Source organism: Ctenopharyngodon idella, chromosome 7 (genome assembly GCF_019924925.1).
Source record: "Ctenopharyngodon idella isolate HZGC_01 chromosome 7, HZGC01, whole genome shotgun sequence".
In the NCBI taxonomy this organism is placed as follows: domain Eukaryota; kingdom Metazoa; phylum Chordata; class Actinopteri; order Cypriniformes; family Xenocyprididae; genus Ctenopharyngodon; species Ctenopharyngodon idella.
This window is the reverse complement of record NC_067226.1, coordinates 46,850,608-46,868,776: the sequence shown is the minus strand read 5'-3', so window position 1 is coordinate 46,868,776 and position 18,169 is coordinate 46,850,608. Positions and strand designations below refer to the sequence as shown.

General features: G+C 35.8%; 1 protein-coding gene across 11 annotated transcripts in view; it reads left to right on the top strand.

Annotated features, from left to right (window-relative positions):
- myo9aa (myosin IXAa) overlaps window positions 1-18,169 on the top strand; it is a 142,923-nt gene that overhangs the window by 89,073 nt on the left and 35,681 nt on the right. For 10 of the 11 annotated variants that reach the window (XM_051899192.1, XM_051899191.1, XM_051899197.1 and 7 more), the window contains 6 exons: window positions 541-657; window positions 3,183-3,317; window positions 7,932-8,053; window positions 10,119-10,260; window positions 13,289-13,484; window positions 15,504-15,617. In XM_051899192.1, the coding sequence (XP_051755152.1) occupies window positions 541-657; window positions 3,183-3,317; window positions 7,932-8,053; window positions 10,119-10,260; window positions 13,289-13,484; window positions 15,504-15,617 (826 nt within the window). The remainder of the gene's footprint in view (window positions 1-540; window positions 658-3,182; window positions 3,318-7,931; window positions 8,054-10,118; window positions 10,261-13,288; window positions 13,485-15,503; window positions 15,618-18,169) is intronic. The other variant, XM_051899194.1, reaches the window with a different exon arrangement.

The following is an 18,169-nucleotide window of genomic DNA, read 5'->3' as shown; positions in this document are numbered from 1 at the left end:
AAATAAGTTTTCTCCCCCTCCAACTAGGACTGGTCGATATATTGTATATTCCAGATATATGTGCAATGACATTGCTGGCGATATCTAATTAACCTTGTGAATATTGTGATGATTTATGGAATATTCTCTTATTTATTTAGCATTAAGTTTTCTAAAGAATCATTAGACTAGTTTCTGTCTCATGATTTGAGTAGCACACAACATGCGACTATTTTGGATGATCTGTACTAGTTTTGGATCAGTCTTGGTGATACCATAAACAAATACTGCCTATCCAAAGGTTTATCCACCTATAATAGCAGTCCCACCTTAAACAAACAACATTTAGGCAACATTACAGCTCAAATATTTTACTAAAGTATTCAAATAAATGCTTTGGCTGTATTGTGACTGCCAAATATTGCCCTCAACCCAAGGTCACAACACATACTTTTTGGTCTCAGTGAACACATTTACACTACATTTGTCACATTTTCTGTCCATCTTGGTTTAAAAAGTCTTGATAATTAAATCAAAGTGACATTCTTCACTCTCATTCAGGCTGGGACGGTACGGGACTCCATGGCTAAGTCCCTCTACAGCGCCCTCTTTGACTGGATCGTGTTCAGGATCAATCATGCCCTGCTCAACCAACGGGACTTGGAAGAGTCAGCCAAGGTAAAATCATTTTTTACTGGTAAATCAGTGGCATTAGCTATATGGATGACAGTGGAGCCCTAGTGAGTCACCTGACAGCAATTACATTACACAGCAGGAATATGAGTCTATCTGACAGAGACGCACCCTGTTTTTCTGTGGCTTTCACTGCTTTAATCTCTAAATTATGGATGGAGACATTATGTAATGGGATATATTCAGCCACATTGACTGGGCTCCTGCTGTTATGTAAAATTCACTGGAAGATTTCTGCCGAACATTATGTTAGAGTCAAGCCTGAAATAAACACTATATAAGTGTGTGAACATTCTAGCTAAACAAGCTTGCTTGATATTAAACACATTGTTGCGTTCGAAACACAGTTCTCAACAGTGCAGGGCTCTTCTTTTTTTTTTTTTGCATGTTTTTAATGTGCCACAATAAAACATGCATGAAGTAGGCATGAGAAAACACAGTTATCAGTTATGACAGAATAGTGTCATAGAGTCATGACCTTCTGATAAACCAAATGTAATATTTTCACTTCATTTAAACAGCAGCTCATGTTAACCTGGTTCACCTTCTGAAGATTAACGCACAAAAACAGTGTTCAGTCTCTGAAGTGTAGTCGACAGTCGCACACAGATTTTTGTGCTTGATAAGTTGTTTGAAGGCATGAAAAAATGCCTGTTTTATTGATTTAGTGATGTATCTTTCAACATACCTTCTGATGGTCATGCATGTTTTTTCATGCTGTAACTTGTAATAAAGTGCTGCTGCTTGAACTGACTCTACAGCGATCTGCCGCATCACATTTAAGAGTGTCAAAACACCATTTATTGTTTGAATTTCATAATAAAATGGACACAATTTGGAAGCTGAGACTTTGTTTCTTATCAGAAGTAACAAAGCACAAAGCTCTTTGCGATTATTGGATGGGAGATACGCTACAATCAGTGTTTGGTGTAGGGCAGGGGTTCCCAAACACATTCCTGGAGCCTCCCCAACACTGCATGTTTTCCATGTCTCCTTAATCAAACACACCTGATTCAGATCATCAGCTCATTAGTCGAGACTCCAAGACCTGAAATGGGTGTGTCAGACAAAGAAGACATGCAAAATGTGCAGTGTTGGGGAGGCTCCAGGAATGTGTTTGGGTACCCTGAACTATGGGTGATTCTTAGGGTCAAATAGAGCTTGCTTTAAAGGATTGGTTCACTTCAGAATTCAAATTTCCTGATGATTTACTCACCCCAGTGTCATCCAAGATGTTCATGCCTTTCTTTCTTCAGTCGAAAAGAAAATAAGGTTTTTGAGGAAAACATTCCAGGATTTTTCCTCCATATAGTGGACTTCACTGGGGTTCAACGGGTTGAAGGTCCAAATGTCAGTTTCAGTGCAGCTTCAAAGAGCTCTACATGACCCCAGATGAGGAATAAGGGTCTTATCTAGAGAAATGATCAGCCATTTTCTAAAAATAATAAAAATTATATCATTTTTAACCACAAATGCTCGTCTTGCACTGCTCTGCTATTCGCCAGAAAGGTCACGTGTGATGTAGGTGGAAGTACCGCAGTAGGGTTAAAAACTCCATCTCATGAACTTTCCAACGTGATTACGTAATGTGTGGCGCATCGCAGAGCAGTGCAAGACGAGCATTTGTGGTTAAAGTATACAAATTTTAATTTTTTTAGAAAATGACCGATCGTTTCTCTAGATAAGACTCTTATTCCTCATCTGGGATCGTGTAGAGCTCTTTGAAGATGCACTGAAACTGACATTTGGACTTTCAACCCATTGAACCCCAGTGAAGTCCACTATATGGAGAAAAACCCTGGAATGTTTTCTTCAAAAACCTTATTTTCTTTTTGACTGAAGAAAGAAAGACATAAACATCTTAAATGACATGGGGGTGAGTAAATTATCAGGAAATTTTTATTCAGAAGTGAACTAATCCTTTAATGTAGCTATTTTTTAACTGTTAATGAGTTATTGCCGCGTTTACTTGCCCTAAATTCAACACAAGATTTTCTTCACACACAGTATGAGTTGCAGTCTGACACATTTTTCTGACCCCTTTTGATTGACAGGATATAATTGGCTCTGATCATCGGCTGTTTTTAAACAAAAACAGAAAATAATAGTGAAAATAATTACTTTTATTGGCCGTTAATCGGTATACATCGGTGTATCTCTTAATAATTTTACATAGTTAAATCACAGCCTCTCAGTTACTCTCATTTGGCGCTCAGAGAGTGTTAATCTTGGACCCTGTAAACAACTAATTATGAGCTAAATATTTTTTTTTTACAGTAGTGCAACTGAAATGGTCGCACTGTAGATCCCTGATCTTAATGAGCAAGCATTAACTAAACTGTAGACATGTTCATTGTTAGCTAGCTCATTGATAACACATCAAGTTTAACTCTATTGCCCCCTACAGTTTGTTACTTCCACAACAACACAAGAACATTGTAAATCGCCTAGCATTTCAAACAAGTACTTTTCTGTTTCTTAATGTTCTTCTCATCTCATCATCTTTTCAGATCCTGTCCATCGGGGTTCTCGATATCTTTGGCTTTGAAGACTACGAGAACAACAGCTTTGAGCAATTCTGCATCAACTTCGCCAACGAGAGACTTCAGCACTACTTCAACCAGCACATCTTTAAGCTGGAGCAGGTAATGTTTTCATATTTTCTTTTTATTTGAAAGCTGAGATAACTATCAGCTTCTCTCCCCGCACACAACTCAAGATTATAGCCTAATAACTGATTTATTGCCAGCAAGTTGTTTTGACTGCACACAGAATAAATTAAGTACCCCACATATTGCCTGACTGAATGTTTTTGGCAAAATTTCAAGGTTTCAATCTTTACTTTCAACCGCCCTTGAAGTGCATGAATTCATCATTGAATCAGTCCAGGTTATATATTCTACTGATGGAGATTGATGGAAAAATGTAGGGACATGTGTTTTTCATTACTGGTGCCTGCTTTAGACTATAACATTAGTAAGTTTAGGGACCAGAATGTCATAGAAACTTGGGCGTGCGCCAGTTCTGTGTTTCATGGTAATAAACTTTCCTTCAAAATCCTACAAAACGATGGAATTGTCACCATTACTGCAGTCTTTAATGGTTTGGGTTGATGGATGCCTTCGTCTGTGTGATCATGTGAGGTAGGTCGTCATTAATAGTGGCAGTTTCACACAAAATAAACCGTTTGATAATGAGACAATAAAAAGAGTTGCTTTACTCCAAGCTCAGACAAAGAATCGCGCCTCTGTAATAATGTGTGCTTTCTCAATGAGGTCGTTCTCTCAGGATGACTAAAGAGGCAACCAATCACGGTAATGACAGCCTGTCAAAGCCGTGCCTTTGTGACGCACCTCAAAGTATATGTTTGCTCAAAGAGGGTTTGTTAGTTTAAGTTTCTAGTCAGTCCAGTGTCCAGATTTGATAAACTCACTTTGACAGATTTGCTTACACAAGGTACATTTATCCACATAAATCACACATCGTCATCGGACGTGTCGCTTTATGCAGATGTGTAAATAACAGACTATCACTTGTGGGGTTAGCACTTAATTTCTGCTTCTTGTGACAAATGATCCCTGTTAAAAGTGTGAGCAAAGTCAAATTTGCTTATCTGCTTCATTTTGCATTGTAAAAAATGCTGGGTTAAAAACAACTCGAGTTGGGTTGAAAATGGACAAACCCAGCGACTGGGTTGTTTTAACCCAGCGGTTGGCTAAACATGTTTTCCCAACATGCTGGGCAGTTTTATTTATCCCAAATATTGTTTAAAAATTGCTATATGGCTGGCTTAAAATGAACCCAAAGTAGGGGTTAAAAATGAAATAATCATGCAGAATTTGTGGTGAAAAACTACATTACCCAAGATGCTGTACAGGCAATTCCACTAATCAGAGTGTTGCCACAAGCCAAAAGAGCTCTTTGACTCCGCCCACTCCCATGAAGCACCACAAATGATGAAATCGAGTTGGTCTCCTTATGTTTTATATTTCTCCATCCTTTTTAATTTGAATATTTTGTTCACAATGCTTCGTGGAATTGTAGTTCTGTCTCTCACTAAAGCTGTTTTGTATTTTTGTTCAATTTTCAAATACTTTTTTGCTTATTCTTTGCAAAGTATGTAATATTGTGATTCTCCTCGTGGCTGGTTGGCTTGGTTCATTGCTTATAGTGCTTTAACAGACCTTTTTAAAGTCCCAGACCTTATTTCAGTCATTTAACCAAAAACCCGTTAAAAAAACCCATTGACTTTGGGGGGAAAAGGATCCAGAAATGCTAAAATGTTAACTAATTTCTGGGTTTTGGCCTACAAATAATATGTCATCCCCGCAGCACTGTATGGAGAGCTCAGTCTGAATCCACACTGAGGGATTCTGGGTAATTTTGTTAAAAGGATTTTTGATGTTCTTGTTAATGGGATTTTTGAAAGGAATCATTCCAATTGCCACAACAGTTTTGCTGTTTGTTCCTTGATAAAAGTACAGGAATTTTACTGCATCTGCCAAGTTCCACGCTTTAATTGCTCTAAGAGTTGGAAACTCTTGGATTCAGATGTCAGGAATGAATTCACATCCTGAGTGTACTGCCAAGTATGCCGTGTGGTAACAGTGAATGTTTAATGTAGACCATACCCAGGTTATCTACACAAAACATGGAATGCGCAGATTCATAGTTTATGACCATTAGTTAATGTTCGACTGAGAAAAAAGAAAAGTTAACTTGTAATAGTTAAGATTGTTTGCCTGAATTGAGTAATAACAGACAAACCTACAGTTGTAGTATTTGTATTAGTAGCTGAAGAGGTTAGTATGGAAGCTTGTTTCTGCCATGAAATAAAACATAAAAAAGGTAATTGCTACTTTTTCTCAAAATTCTGACTTTTTTTCTTATAAAGTCAGAATAGCGTGATTATAAAGTCAGAATTGCAAGGTAAAGAGTCAGGATTGCGAGTTATAAAGTCAGAATCACGTAAAATAAAGTCAGGATTGCGAGTTATAAAGTCAGAATTGCAAGTTATAAAGTCAGAATAGCGTGATTATAAAGTCAGAATTGCAAGTTATAAAGTCAGAATTACGTGATATCAAGTCAGAATTGCGAGTTATAAAGTTAGAATTACGTAAAATAAAGTCAGGATTGTGAGTTATAAAGTCAGAATTAAGTGACAAAGTCAGAATTGCATGATATAAAGTCAGAATTGCAAGTTAAAGAGTCAGGATTGCGAGTTATAAAGTCAGAATAGCGTGATATCAAGTCAGAATTGCGAGTTATAAAGTCAGGATTGCATGATATAAAGTCAGGATTGCAAGTTATAAAGTCAGAATCACGTAAAATAAAGTCAGAATAGCGTGATTATAAAGGGATTAATGGGCTTTTTCATTGTGCCATTTATGGAGATGCATTTTATTTGATTTGGAGGCTATTTGAGTGCATTTCATCAGCCAAATAGAGTGCATGTGGTTGCTGAAGTTTTAGATGAGGGTTAGATTATTAGTACAAGCATTACTGTTACCATTGCTGATACTGTGGCTTGAGGATTTGAACAAACCCATTGCTGTAAGTGCTAAACTTGTTTTCTCTGTATATCATTATGAACAGACATTCATGAGCTTAAAACATTGTTTTCTTTTATCTCTCATTGAAAAAACAATCATCAATCTTTATCAAACTTTGCTTCCATGAATAGGATTATACTGTATACCATATTATCATGCTGAAAAATCTATAGTCTGAAGGTTTCTTGTAATTCTAATCCTCTTTTCTTCCTCTTCCTTACATAGGAAGTTGAATTAGAAGTGTAGATCAACTGCTTTGTTCTGCTGATTTTATACTTTTAAACAGGAGAGAGATTCTTCTGATTGTATGAACCCCTACTGGGATTACATCCTTTATTGTTTCATTTACTTTCCCAGCGATCCAAGGAAACAGTTGAGGAGAAAAAAAGCAACAAAATGTTAAGAATGTCTTTCATATTATTAAACCGCAAAGACCACGAAACCTCGGACCGGCGAAAGGAAGTCTCCTCCAGAGGAACATGAAAACACTTTGCAAGCCTGTTGCTTTGTTGTCTCAGCCGCAGGCCAAAAATGAATTACCCGTATAGTTATAACAGGTTTTGTGAGATGTTCGTTTGCTACATTACGAACACATCTCATGTTACTCTGGTAGTGATAAACATTCTGGAACATGAAAGGATGATTGAAACATCCTAACATGTTATGACACACAGTTCTCACGGTCATTAAAATCTGAGCAAATTTTGAAGAGGACCCTTTTACAAACTCTTGTTTGCATTTTTGGGCTCTACTAGAACAGGTTTTCATGTTTGAATGTTCATTATTTTTCTCATATTTGACATTGTTGCAGCTCCTCTCTTCCCAGTCTGTCAGTAACACTGTTTAGTTCCTGTCTCTATGAAGCCCCTCCTTCTGAAAAGCATAATGTGCTCTGATTGGTCGGCTGGAGCAGTGTGTTGTGATTGATCAAGCGCTTTGAGAGTGTTTAGGAGGCGTTTCAGGGAGTTCAGAAACAGTGACACTGATAGAGAGAATAACTCCTGCTGGAGGGACTTTTTTGTGTGTCCCTATAAATGCAAATGAGCTGCTGCTCCCGGCCCCCTTTCCAGAAGAGGGCGGAGCTTTAACAGCTCGCGCTTCGGTCGCTCAACAACAACAAAGCTGGAGAATGTCACGCAGCCAAAATGAGGATTGTCAGTAACGGTGTTCAGCCTTACATTGTTCAAACCGGAGTCGACACTGATGGAGAGACTCAGGAAGAAGTTACAACTTTTAGAATGAAACTGGACGTTTCTGAATGGTTAGTGGATAAATTTATGTAGTTGCTGTGGAGTTGATTCAACTCATCCACTAGCATGTGCCGTCATGTTAATCTTTTGTGCAAATCCAGCGTTTGTTTGTGAAGCAGTCCGGCGTGAAATGACGGCATGTCAACAACACTCTACTACAACAACTCTTCCTCTTCTCTAAAGCAGCCCAACATGGCCTCACCATGAAGCTCGTTGTAGTCCCTACCAGCCGTTTGTTGTAGTCCTTAAACAGAATTCTGTAAAAGAAAATATCTCTCTTTGCATTGAACTTTGAGCGTCGTAACTTTGCAGATGTTGTTTATACTCAAACAGCAACATTACACACTAACTAAAGTTAAAAAAGTGAAATCATAATCAAGGACCCCTTTAAACAATCAGGAACCCTGTTGTCAATCTTTGTCGACGACTCATAACTATTTTTTTGTATTTCTCACAGGAAGAGTACCGAGCAGAAGGCATTGCCTGGCATAACATCGATTACATCGATAACACCGGCTGCATCAACCTCATCAGCAAGAAGCCCACAGCACTGCTCCATCTACTGGACGAAGAATGCAAGTACGTCTGCCCTTTTAAACTGTACGCTTCTTATACATCTAGGGGAAACACTGCAGAGGGGCTTCACAATGAAAGTATGAGAAAAAAGTACTGTGTAGTTTACTGCTAGATAGACCAACATGGAACTTCTGAATGTAAATACGAAATATACATGATTGTTTTACCTGTAAATCAAGTAAAACAAATAAAAATATCTCATTATGGTAGTAACCTAAAAAAAAAAAAAAAAAAAAAAAGGTTCTCTCTGCCTAAAATAGCTGGAAACCTGACTCTCCACATCAGTGTTCCTCATAGCTCAAATCTCTAATGTCTCATTCTTCCTCTTCCTGTGGCTGTGTTGCTTTCTCTGAAGTTTTGGCAGCAGCTCTCATTCTTCTCAAGGCCAGAGGAACTGCACAGGTTTATAATATACTGTCTCCAGAAAATCAGTCATGCTCTCTGGATGAGCACTTTCACTCTCAGCTTCTCACTAGGGGCCTCAGCGAACTTCCAAAAGAGGCAAAGTGTTTCAATTAAAAAGCAAACATTGTGATGTCAAGTAGGGATCGTAGTTGTTCCGTGATCCGTATGGACAGGTTCCCACAGTTTGGAACGCGTGTGATTTGCGGATTAATTGGGAAGTTTAACCATCATAGAGTGAAAGTTTATCGTTTGCACGTGTTTCAAGTCCTAAAAATTCAAGCGAGTTTAAAGCATTCAAGCGAACGAAGGGTGATTCTATAATTGCAGGTAAGTCATTATTTTTTTCTGCTTTTTTCAAATGGTTATATTTTTAATTACTTTAATAATATGTCATGGATCACACGATGTTGCAGGCCGTAACAATACAATATTTTCTGTAAAAAGTGTCTTATGTAGCTGAAAATCATGATTTCTTGTATCTGTCATGTATCATTGTGTAATCAAATATTTTATTTTACTTTTCTTTTGATAATATTTCATTTATTTTATTTATAAAAGCCTTAAATAGTAATTTTCCTAATTCTACAACATTAAATTGTTTAAAAGTAAATTTTATCTTATAAAAATGCGTGTTCATAAATCTTGCGTCAATTCTGTTACCGTGCCATACTTTGCCTTTAAATTAGTGGAATTATCTCCCACAGCTGTGTAAGATACAGGAAATGATGTCACTTTCCCTCACTGATAAGATCTGAAGCACTGAAAAGTGTGTGCGCTCTCTCTGAGAAAATATTTTAATCTAAAAAGTTCTTAATTTGTAAAATGTCAAAATTGTTACCACAATATCAAAAGGAAAACAGAATTTATCGCTGATCACACCAGTGGGTTGTTTAAAAGTCTTTTAATCATGATTTCATTAGTGCCATGTGCTCTTAGCATTTAGTTTTTGGCTAAAAAGTTTAAAATTTTCAATTCTGTTACCGTCAAACTCTGTTACCAAGGTAGAGTAACAGTGTTGACAGTAACAGAGTTGACAAACAATACTAGAAATAAATCAGTTGTTTGTTGTTTTTTCGTTAAAAGTAAAAAAGCATTTAAAAAAAAGGAAATAACTTGTGTTCGGCAAGCACTGAATTATTAAAATTGAATGTTTTCAATAAGATACTGTAAAGATTTTCTGTTACTAAACAGTTTTTTTCCCTAACTTTTTGAAATGCAAAATGTATCTCCAATTATAGAATTGCTTAAGCAAACATTCAGTTCTCTTTCTCGTCTTTTTCTGCTTTAATGGACACGCACACGCAAAATTGTATCAAAATGCCCGTCTCTGCGAGTATCCTTGTAAACGTGGCCAATTATGTCTTAAGTGAATGTAAACAATTTAGAAAGAAAACAGATGCATATCATTATATTGGATTCCTGCATTCCGTGTTAAAGTGACAGCAGCCTAATAAATCTGCTGCTGTCTGTGTCATTAATGTTAGTCAAACAAGAAAAGACAAAGAGAAAATCACTTTTGTAGCTTTAACAAAGATGTAATTTGTTTATTATTTTCTATGCAGTTTCACTCCCCTACAAAATCCTTTTAGAATGACTCATTATTTCCAAATAGTTTTTCTGCAGTATTGTGCAGCCGCTCTAATGCTCTCTCTGTATGTTACAGCTTTCCACAGGCCACCAATCAGACCCTCCTGGACAAGTTCAAGCGGCAGCATGAGGGAAACGGCTATATTGAGTTTCCTGCAGTCATGGAGCCGGCCTTCATCATTAAACACTATGCAGGGAAAGTCAAATATGGAGTGAAGGTCAGTGCTATATAGAGCTGCACACAGACCTCTTTCAGGTTTATGATTTGAACACTTTAAGGTGATCTCGGACCAGTTATTTCGGTGTGGATCCGAGTGTGATTTCCGTGTTCATATATGCCTCACTGGACTGAACTAAGGGAGAAAATGTGCCATGTTCCGAAGAAAAACGAACCAGATGCGAAGATGCCATAGTATGAATACTGGGAATAACAAAGATGTTGATCCAGGGTCATTCCTGGGATTCTGTAATATTTCAACTTGGATTTTGTAGTTTTTAAACTACATATAATTAATTTTCTAAATACCCCACGTCATTAGGCACATATCAAACCTTCAACAAATCATATTTTCCCACCTCAGGCTTTAAAGGCCTTTTATTATTTTCATTTTTTTTTTTTTTCAGATTTAAACACCTTTTACGGACAAAATGGAATTGGTTTAAAAAGGATTTTACACAAAACTTGCTATAAAACATATATCTATCTACCTACCTACAAATGTAACATTTATGATCATTTTTTATTAAATAATTTTATTATTAAAATTATTCATAAATGAAGCTAAAAGCTCAACCCTGTCACAAGTTTTCAACCCCAAAACATACAGATATGTTATGAGGTTAAGTTTTTTGCTAAAAATGGACACTGCTCCTCTTGTAGAGTAGACAGCAATGGCAATAAGCACATTGTATATACTGAATGGATTAAAATACACTTTTGAAAAATAATAATTTTCCATCTAAATTTTATGTGATGGGGTTGAGTTAAGTGTGACAGTACCCTCCCTGACTATAATACGCCTCAAAAATATGAATAAAACGTATAATACTACTTGTCTTCTTCTGCACCACTGTTAAAGAGACCTGAATGATGTCATTTCTGGTAAATGAAATTTTTTTTAGAAAAATATTTTTCACAAGAAAGTGACACAAATAAACACTTATAATATTGCCAAAAATTATAGACATTGTGCACGTTTTGTAAAATATTTTCTAAGTACAAATTCAGTGAAGTGCCTCAGGGACTGAAATATTGCCAAATCCCAGGAATGACCTATATGGGCCATTCTGCAGAATTGGTACAAAGTCAGAGTTGGAAACGTATTGGGAAAAAAAAATTCCATAAATTTTGTATGTAAATTGTATAATATCCAAGGTACACATTTCTAGTAATTGTGCAGTTAATATTCATTTTGTATTTTCAGAAAATTTTAGAATCACAATTACAAATAATTTAATAAGCGTTACATTGACCTATTAAGATTTTCTACCTTGTAAATATATTTTTTGCTATTTTTAAAAATAGTTTTGACAGGTAAATCAATAACAATTACAATTTTAACAATATTTCAAGTGTAATTTATGAGATTTGTTGTATTTTGAATCCAATCTTTCTTTGTAAAAGGCATAAAGTTTATCAGACTGATTTCAAAGTGAAGGATTCATTAGTTTGAATAAACATTGAACCAAACACTATAATAACATCTTGGCTGATCATTCAATATACTTTATTTTTGACAAAACATCCCATGTTTCGGTCGTGACCGCACATTTTCGGTAGTGACAGTAATGTGTCGGTAGTGACCACATCACGTTACTGAATTTTAACTCGCATACTAAAACACTAAAGCATATTAAAATACTAATGATTTGCATAACTGTACTAAAATTTTGTTTATTTCCCCCAAATAAATGATTATGTGTTCCCTTTTGTCACTACCAAAACAATGATGACATGTTTCGGTTGTGACTGTTTCGGTAGTGACAATTTTAGATACTTTTGAGTCTAGCTCAAAAATGCTAATCAGCACATGGTTCGCTAACACAATTCTGAACAGTTGTGCACAGAAAAACTCAATTTAATGGAATAACACCCAAAAAACAATGATGTCACAACCGAAACGTTTCGGTAGTGACATGGAAATGCGGGCCACAAGTGTCATGATTTAAAATTAAAATATAAAATAAATATTTTTTTTAACTTCACTTAAAAAAAAAAAAAAAAAAAAAAAAAAATATATATATATATTTTCACAAGTTGAAATTTAGGGGTTAGGGTTCGGGACAGCCTCCTCCCAATTGGAAGTACCCAATAAATGATGATTTTATAAGATTACTGATATTTTAAATATTATTGTATGATTCAATAGATAATAGGAGGATCTTAGTAAACATCTAAAATTTAAATACTTAAATGCTTTTTAAATGTGTTTTTTGGTTGTGGGACAGCAGTTTGCACCAATTTTGCACCATATACTATTTGGCAAAATCCCAGTCACCATTGCTGAATTCAGGACCGCATACTAGCATACTACTCTTACTATTTTTACCGTATCTTTCTATGCCAGAAATAGTAAGAGTAGTGTGCGGTTCTGAATTCAGCACATCCTTCCCACAGTGCAGTTGATACAGAGTTGATTGTTGTTTGACCTCCACGGCCATTAAATGTAATGAGGGTGTGATGCCTTTGTCACATGACTCTTTATTTATAGTACATAATGAGTAACTGTGTGAAGTCCCAGCATCCCACTGTTTATGTTAACAAATCAAGGTCTGGCGATGTGTGGCTTTAGTATAATGAGAGATCTAGCACTGCACACTCGTTTTTGCTAAAGCCTTAAAACCGAATGTTTTGTTTTCCAGGTAAATCTTTGGCAGCAGTAGCACCAGGACTTTGCTAAAATGTGTATTGAACATTTTGACTTAAATGTTAGTACAGTCGGCATTGGCTTTTACCCAAAATGATGTCATAACTTACAATTTGACAAGCAACAATCATAAAAGAACGGGAAAAAAGTGACAGAGTGTAAACCCGACTCAAGTTTGGCAGAGTTTGACAGTCATGAGTAGCTGATCCTCTTATTTACAATATAAAGCCTTTGTTCATGCGTTACATAATGGGTCTGTGCGGGCCACGCTTTCTCTCCTCACTGATGTTTCATTGGCTTCATTGAGTAGATGAGCCTGTATTGTTGGCTGATAGAGCAGGTTCAGTCATCTGACTGTCTGTTTGACCTGCTGTTTCAGGACTTCAGGGAGAAGAATACGGACCACATGCGGCCGGACATCGTCGCGCTTCTCAAGAGCAGTAAGAACGCCTTCATCTGTGGCCTGATCGGTATTGACCCAGTGGCCACCTTCCGCTGGGCTGTACTCAGGGCTTACTTCAGAGCCATGGTGGCCTTCAGGGACGCTGGGAAGAGACATGTGGAGAAACGCAGCGGTGAGTCAAATTAAACGTGCACGTGTTTTCCGGTCACATGCTTGTAGTTTGTACTGAAGATTCTTCAGGCAGTACATGTCACACTGCCAAATCCACGACCCCTCCTGGACCAATAAATGATTCCTGAAAATATAGTTTTTTTTCTGTGCCTAATTACAAATCATACAAATTGACTTTGATCAATGTAGTTCTAAGCATCAAAATACTTCAGTTAATGCATTTTATTATTAATTATATATTGCATGGTATACCTGAAGCTGTTCTAAATAACTTTTATCTTTTCCAGTTAAGTTATGATTAATACTGTATGTAAAACAATTAGCATATACCAAACATCATGCTGTCATAGAGTATCATGCTCTCATTGAAACATGCTTCCATCCAAAAGTTTGGAGGTGATTTTATGATGTTTTGAAGTCTCTTCTGCTCACCAAGGATGCGTTTATTTGATCAAAAATACAGTAAACGGTAATATTGTAAAATATTATTACAATTTACTTTAGTTTTTCCATATATATATTACGGACCCCAAACTTTTGAACAGTAGTGTATACTTTTTTTAGGCATCATGACAGTAATTTACTTTAATTTAGTTTAATTTTTTTTTTTTTTTTGTATTATTATAAAATAATATTGTGAAATATTATTACAATTTACTGTAACAGAACTGTTTTCCATTTTTTGTTAAAATTTATTTATGTGATGCAAAGATGAATTTTCAGCATCTTCAGTGTCACATGATCTTTCAGAAATCATTCTAATATGCTGATTTGAGAAACATTTACTTATTATCAATGTTAAAAACAGTTGTGCTACTTCATATTTTTGTCATTATACATTTTTGTTTTTGTTTGTTTTTTATTTCCGGGAAAGTTAAAAATATCAGCATTTATTTGAAATAGAAAACTTTTATAATGTCTTTTTAGAATTGTCTTTACTGTCATTTTTGATTAATTCAGTAAGTCCTTGGTGATTTTTTTTTATTTTTTTTTTTTTATAAATGAGTCCTTGGTGAACTTTATTCTTTATTTATTTATTATATATATATATATATATATATATATATATATATATATATATATATATATACACACACATATATTATATACTTATAGACATTTTTTGTGTTTTAAAACTTTTATGATGTTAGAATTGTCTTTACTGTCACTTTTGATCAATTTAAGTCCTTGGTGAACTTTATTCTTAAAAAAAAATAAATAAAAATAAATAAATAAATAAAATACTGACCCCAAACCTTTTGAAAGGTAGTGTATAATTTTTTTTTTTTTAATTTTATTTCATATTTTATTCTTTAAAAAAAATACTGACCCCAAACTTTGACAAATTATTTTTTTATTTTATTTTATTATTTTATTTTATTTTGTGATCTGCTATAACTGGTGTTTTTGGTCAGGCATTACAAACAGTAGTTTTGTTTTGTTTTTTTGTTTTTTTTGGTCTATCAGGCTTTTCTCACATTTAACAGAATTGTTCATTTTCAGGGCTCTGTGTCTTTTGTCAGTCAGTCACATTTTGCTATTGTGTACAAGAACATCTTAACATTGTAAGTGTAAAACATTAGAGCTATTTTGTATGTATGTTGGCTAGCGAATCACACCATGTTAGCCCAGCTCCTCTTGCTTGAATTCTTCTGCTCTCCAGCTTTTCAGTATCTATGTGCCTTTCTTCCTTAATTACAAGTTTGAACATTAGCAGTTTATCTATGCTTCGATGCCTCACACAGAGCGGTGAGTTTGAACTGTGAGTGCTGCCCCACTGCCTTATGGGTTGCCTTCGCACTGCATTTCACTGTGGCCCAAATCTGATGTGTGAATACCAAAAATCACATCCATGTAATGTAAACCAGACTTTATGCTGATAGTCAACGTTTGGCTTCGCGTGACAACTCTTGTAGACAAGCACATCTTATTTCTCCCTATTTAATCTGTCTTTTCTCTCTCTTCTCTCTTTCTTGTGTGTGTTGTTTGTTTTTTTGGTTTTTTTTTTTGGCTTCCTAAGGGCATGATGCTGCTGCTCCAGTTGTGAAAAGTGTGGATAGCTTTAGTTTTCTGCATCACCCTGTGCATCAGAGAAGCTTAGAGATCCTGCAGAGGTGCAAAGAGGAGAAATACAGTAAGGCTGCCTTTCCTTCATCTCGTCTCCTCACTCCATGCACCCTGGGCCAGGACATGAGGGCTTCTGTCGAGCAGCCTGTTAAATTTTACAGTTGCGGTTATGAAAACGCATACCTCTTCAGCCACACATATATAACAGAATCATTGATTGGATTCAGAGCTGAAGCCCTCATGTCTCTGCCCATCCATCTTGCACCTGTCTTGCTTTCCTGCATGATGTCATTTTGGGCGTCTGTCTTTCACTAACCGCCCTCTCTGTGGGTTCAGTCCAGCATGCATGCTTCTCGGGCAGCCCGCCTCTGTCCCCTCAGCGGAGCCCCTGTTCTGAGCACTCGCGCCCCAGCATGACCTCTCCAGCTCAGAGCATGCACTCATTTCTCTTGCCCTCCGAGGACAGCGGGCTCACAATAGGTCTGCTTGATGGAGGTAGCTCGGGTCATACAAAACAAAACACAACATAATAATAATAAAAAAGATTTATTATTCCTTCCTGTTGGAAACATTCCTTCATAATTCAATCCTGTTATTAGGGCTGGGTGATATAATTGAAAAACTATTCTATATATTCTATTTACTGAGTAGTTGACTTATAACATGTCCATAGACCCTTTTTACTCAATATTAAATTCAAATTAGGGCTGTCAAAAGATTAAAAAAAATTCAGTTGCACCCTTTTGTGCGATTAATTGCAGTTTCACTTATCATGAAATTAAGTGGACACCGTTTATTTTGTTTAACATGTTCATTTTGTCATCATTTTCTATATCCAGCAAAGTAAGCCATCAGATTAAAAGCGATTCTCACAAAACAGTATTTTAGCTTTTTTTCAAGGTAAATTTAGGTGTATTTCCAAAAAAAAAAAAAAAAAAAAAAAAAGGAAACTTGGAGACTCCAAAAAGACACCAAATAACCAAATGATATAAAGAAGTCCATATAATTCATACATTAATGCACACCAAAGCACTCATTAAAAAAAGAAAACATAACAGAAAAAAAACATTTCATAATTCATAGGGCTGGAACAATACATTGATTCTCGAATCTCGATTCACGATACAATGATTCTGATATTTTCTCTCTCTAATCGATTCTGAGCTTAGTTTTAACAGCAGATGGCGCTCTAGGCTAGTTTTTAACCACACACTCAAATGCTCATGAAGAAGAGTGCTGGAGAGCGCTCGTGCATTCGGCTGAGTCATGTAAGTGGTTAAATATACTTGCACCTTGGTATGTGTACAGTGCAACAGCAAAAAGCTTGTTTACATTTTTTGACAGGTCAAATTACGATACCAAACAGAACCACGTGGAGATGCCAAAAAAAAAAAAAACCCTAAACCAACCACCTTGACCTGACTGCATTTACCTACTACAGTACACAGATCCATTCAGAATTACTAAACACAGTAACATACACATGACAAATCCAAACATTATCCTGAATGTGTGTGGAAACAATGTAGTGAAATGTGTCTGTGCATAAATACAATATGCAATCAGTGCGTCGATAAAAGGTTTGTCTGCGCGTCAATATAACAGATTTGTGCATGCTTACTGTACAACTGTACGTCACCACAATCGTCTTTTACCTTGACTGCAATCTTCATCTATCAAAACTTTACTAGCGAGACGCTGGTTTGCTTTATCCAGCTAAGAAATGTAGTTTGCAAATCATTTGACCATACAGTAGTGTGATGCTTTGACATTCTGTTCAGTCTGTATTTCACACAGCGCGATGCGTGAATGCTCGCACTCTTCAGAAACAATCACAGAATATGACTGAGCTCGCGTTTTAAAGCGAAACACACACTAGAATGAATAATTCACTATTCTCTCTGCCATCTCTGATGTAATTAGCCTTGTTTTCTTTACATTAGTGCTGTTTTGGACTGATTGTTTGAATGAATTTGTTTACTGGATCAATGGACTGAAAACTTTGTTTAAACTTAGTTTAGTGACTTAAAATGATCTAATCGCAAACACACTCTAAAAAAAATAGCTGTACAAAACGAAACAAATTTATACAGTAAAATACCATTTTCCAATGAAACAGTAAAATACCATAAAAACAATTGTAATATATAGAAGTAATATACCGTAAATGCAGTCTGGGTAATTTTATTTTTATATAGTAACCTATAGGCTACTTTCTCGAAAATGATAAATATTACCCAGAATGCATTGTTTTTACAGTATATTACTTGTGTATATTACAATGCATTCTGTATATTACAATGTCCTTTTCAAGAAAGTAGCCTATAGGTTGCTTTCTCAAAACTACAAATATTACCCAGAATGCATTATTTTTACAGTATATTACTGTTTCAATGGAAAACGGTATTTTACTGTGTAAATTTGTTTCTTTTTTTACAGCTATTTTTTAGAGTGAACAGAGAAGCGAAGATCGGTTTAAACGGCTAGAATAGGCATTTCCGCCCACCAAGGTTACAGATGCTTGCGCCATTGTAGATGCTCAGAGTAATAAACTCCCATCTTCCAAGAACATCTAACTGCTTGACATAAATTACGTTGATGAAACAATTTTTTTAACCT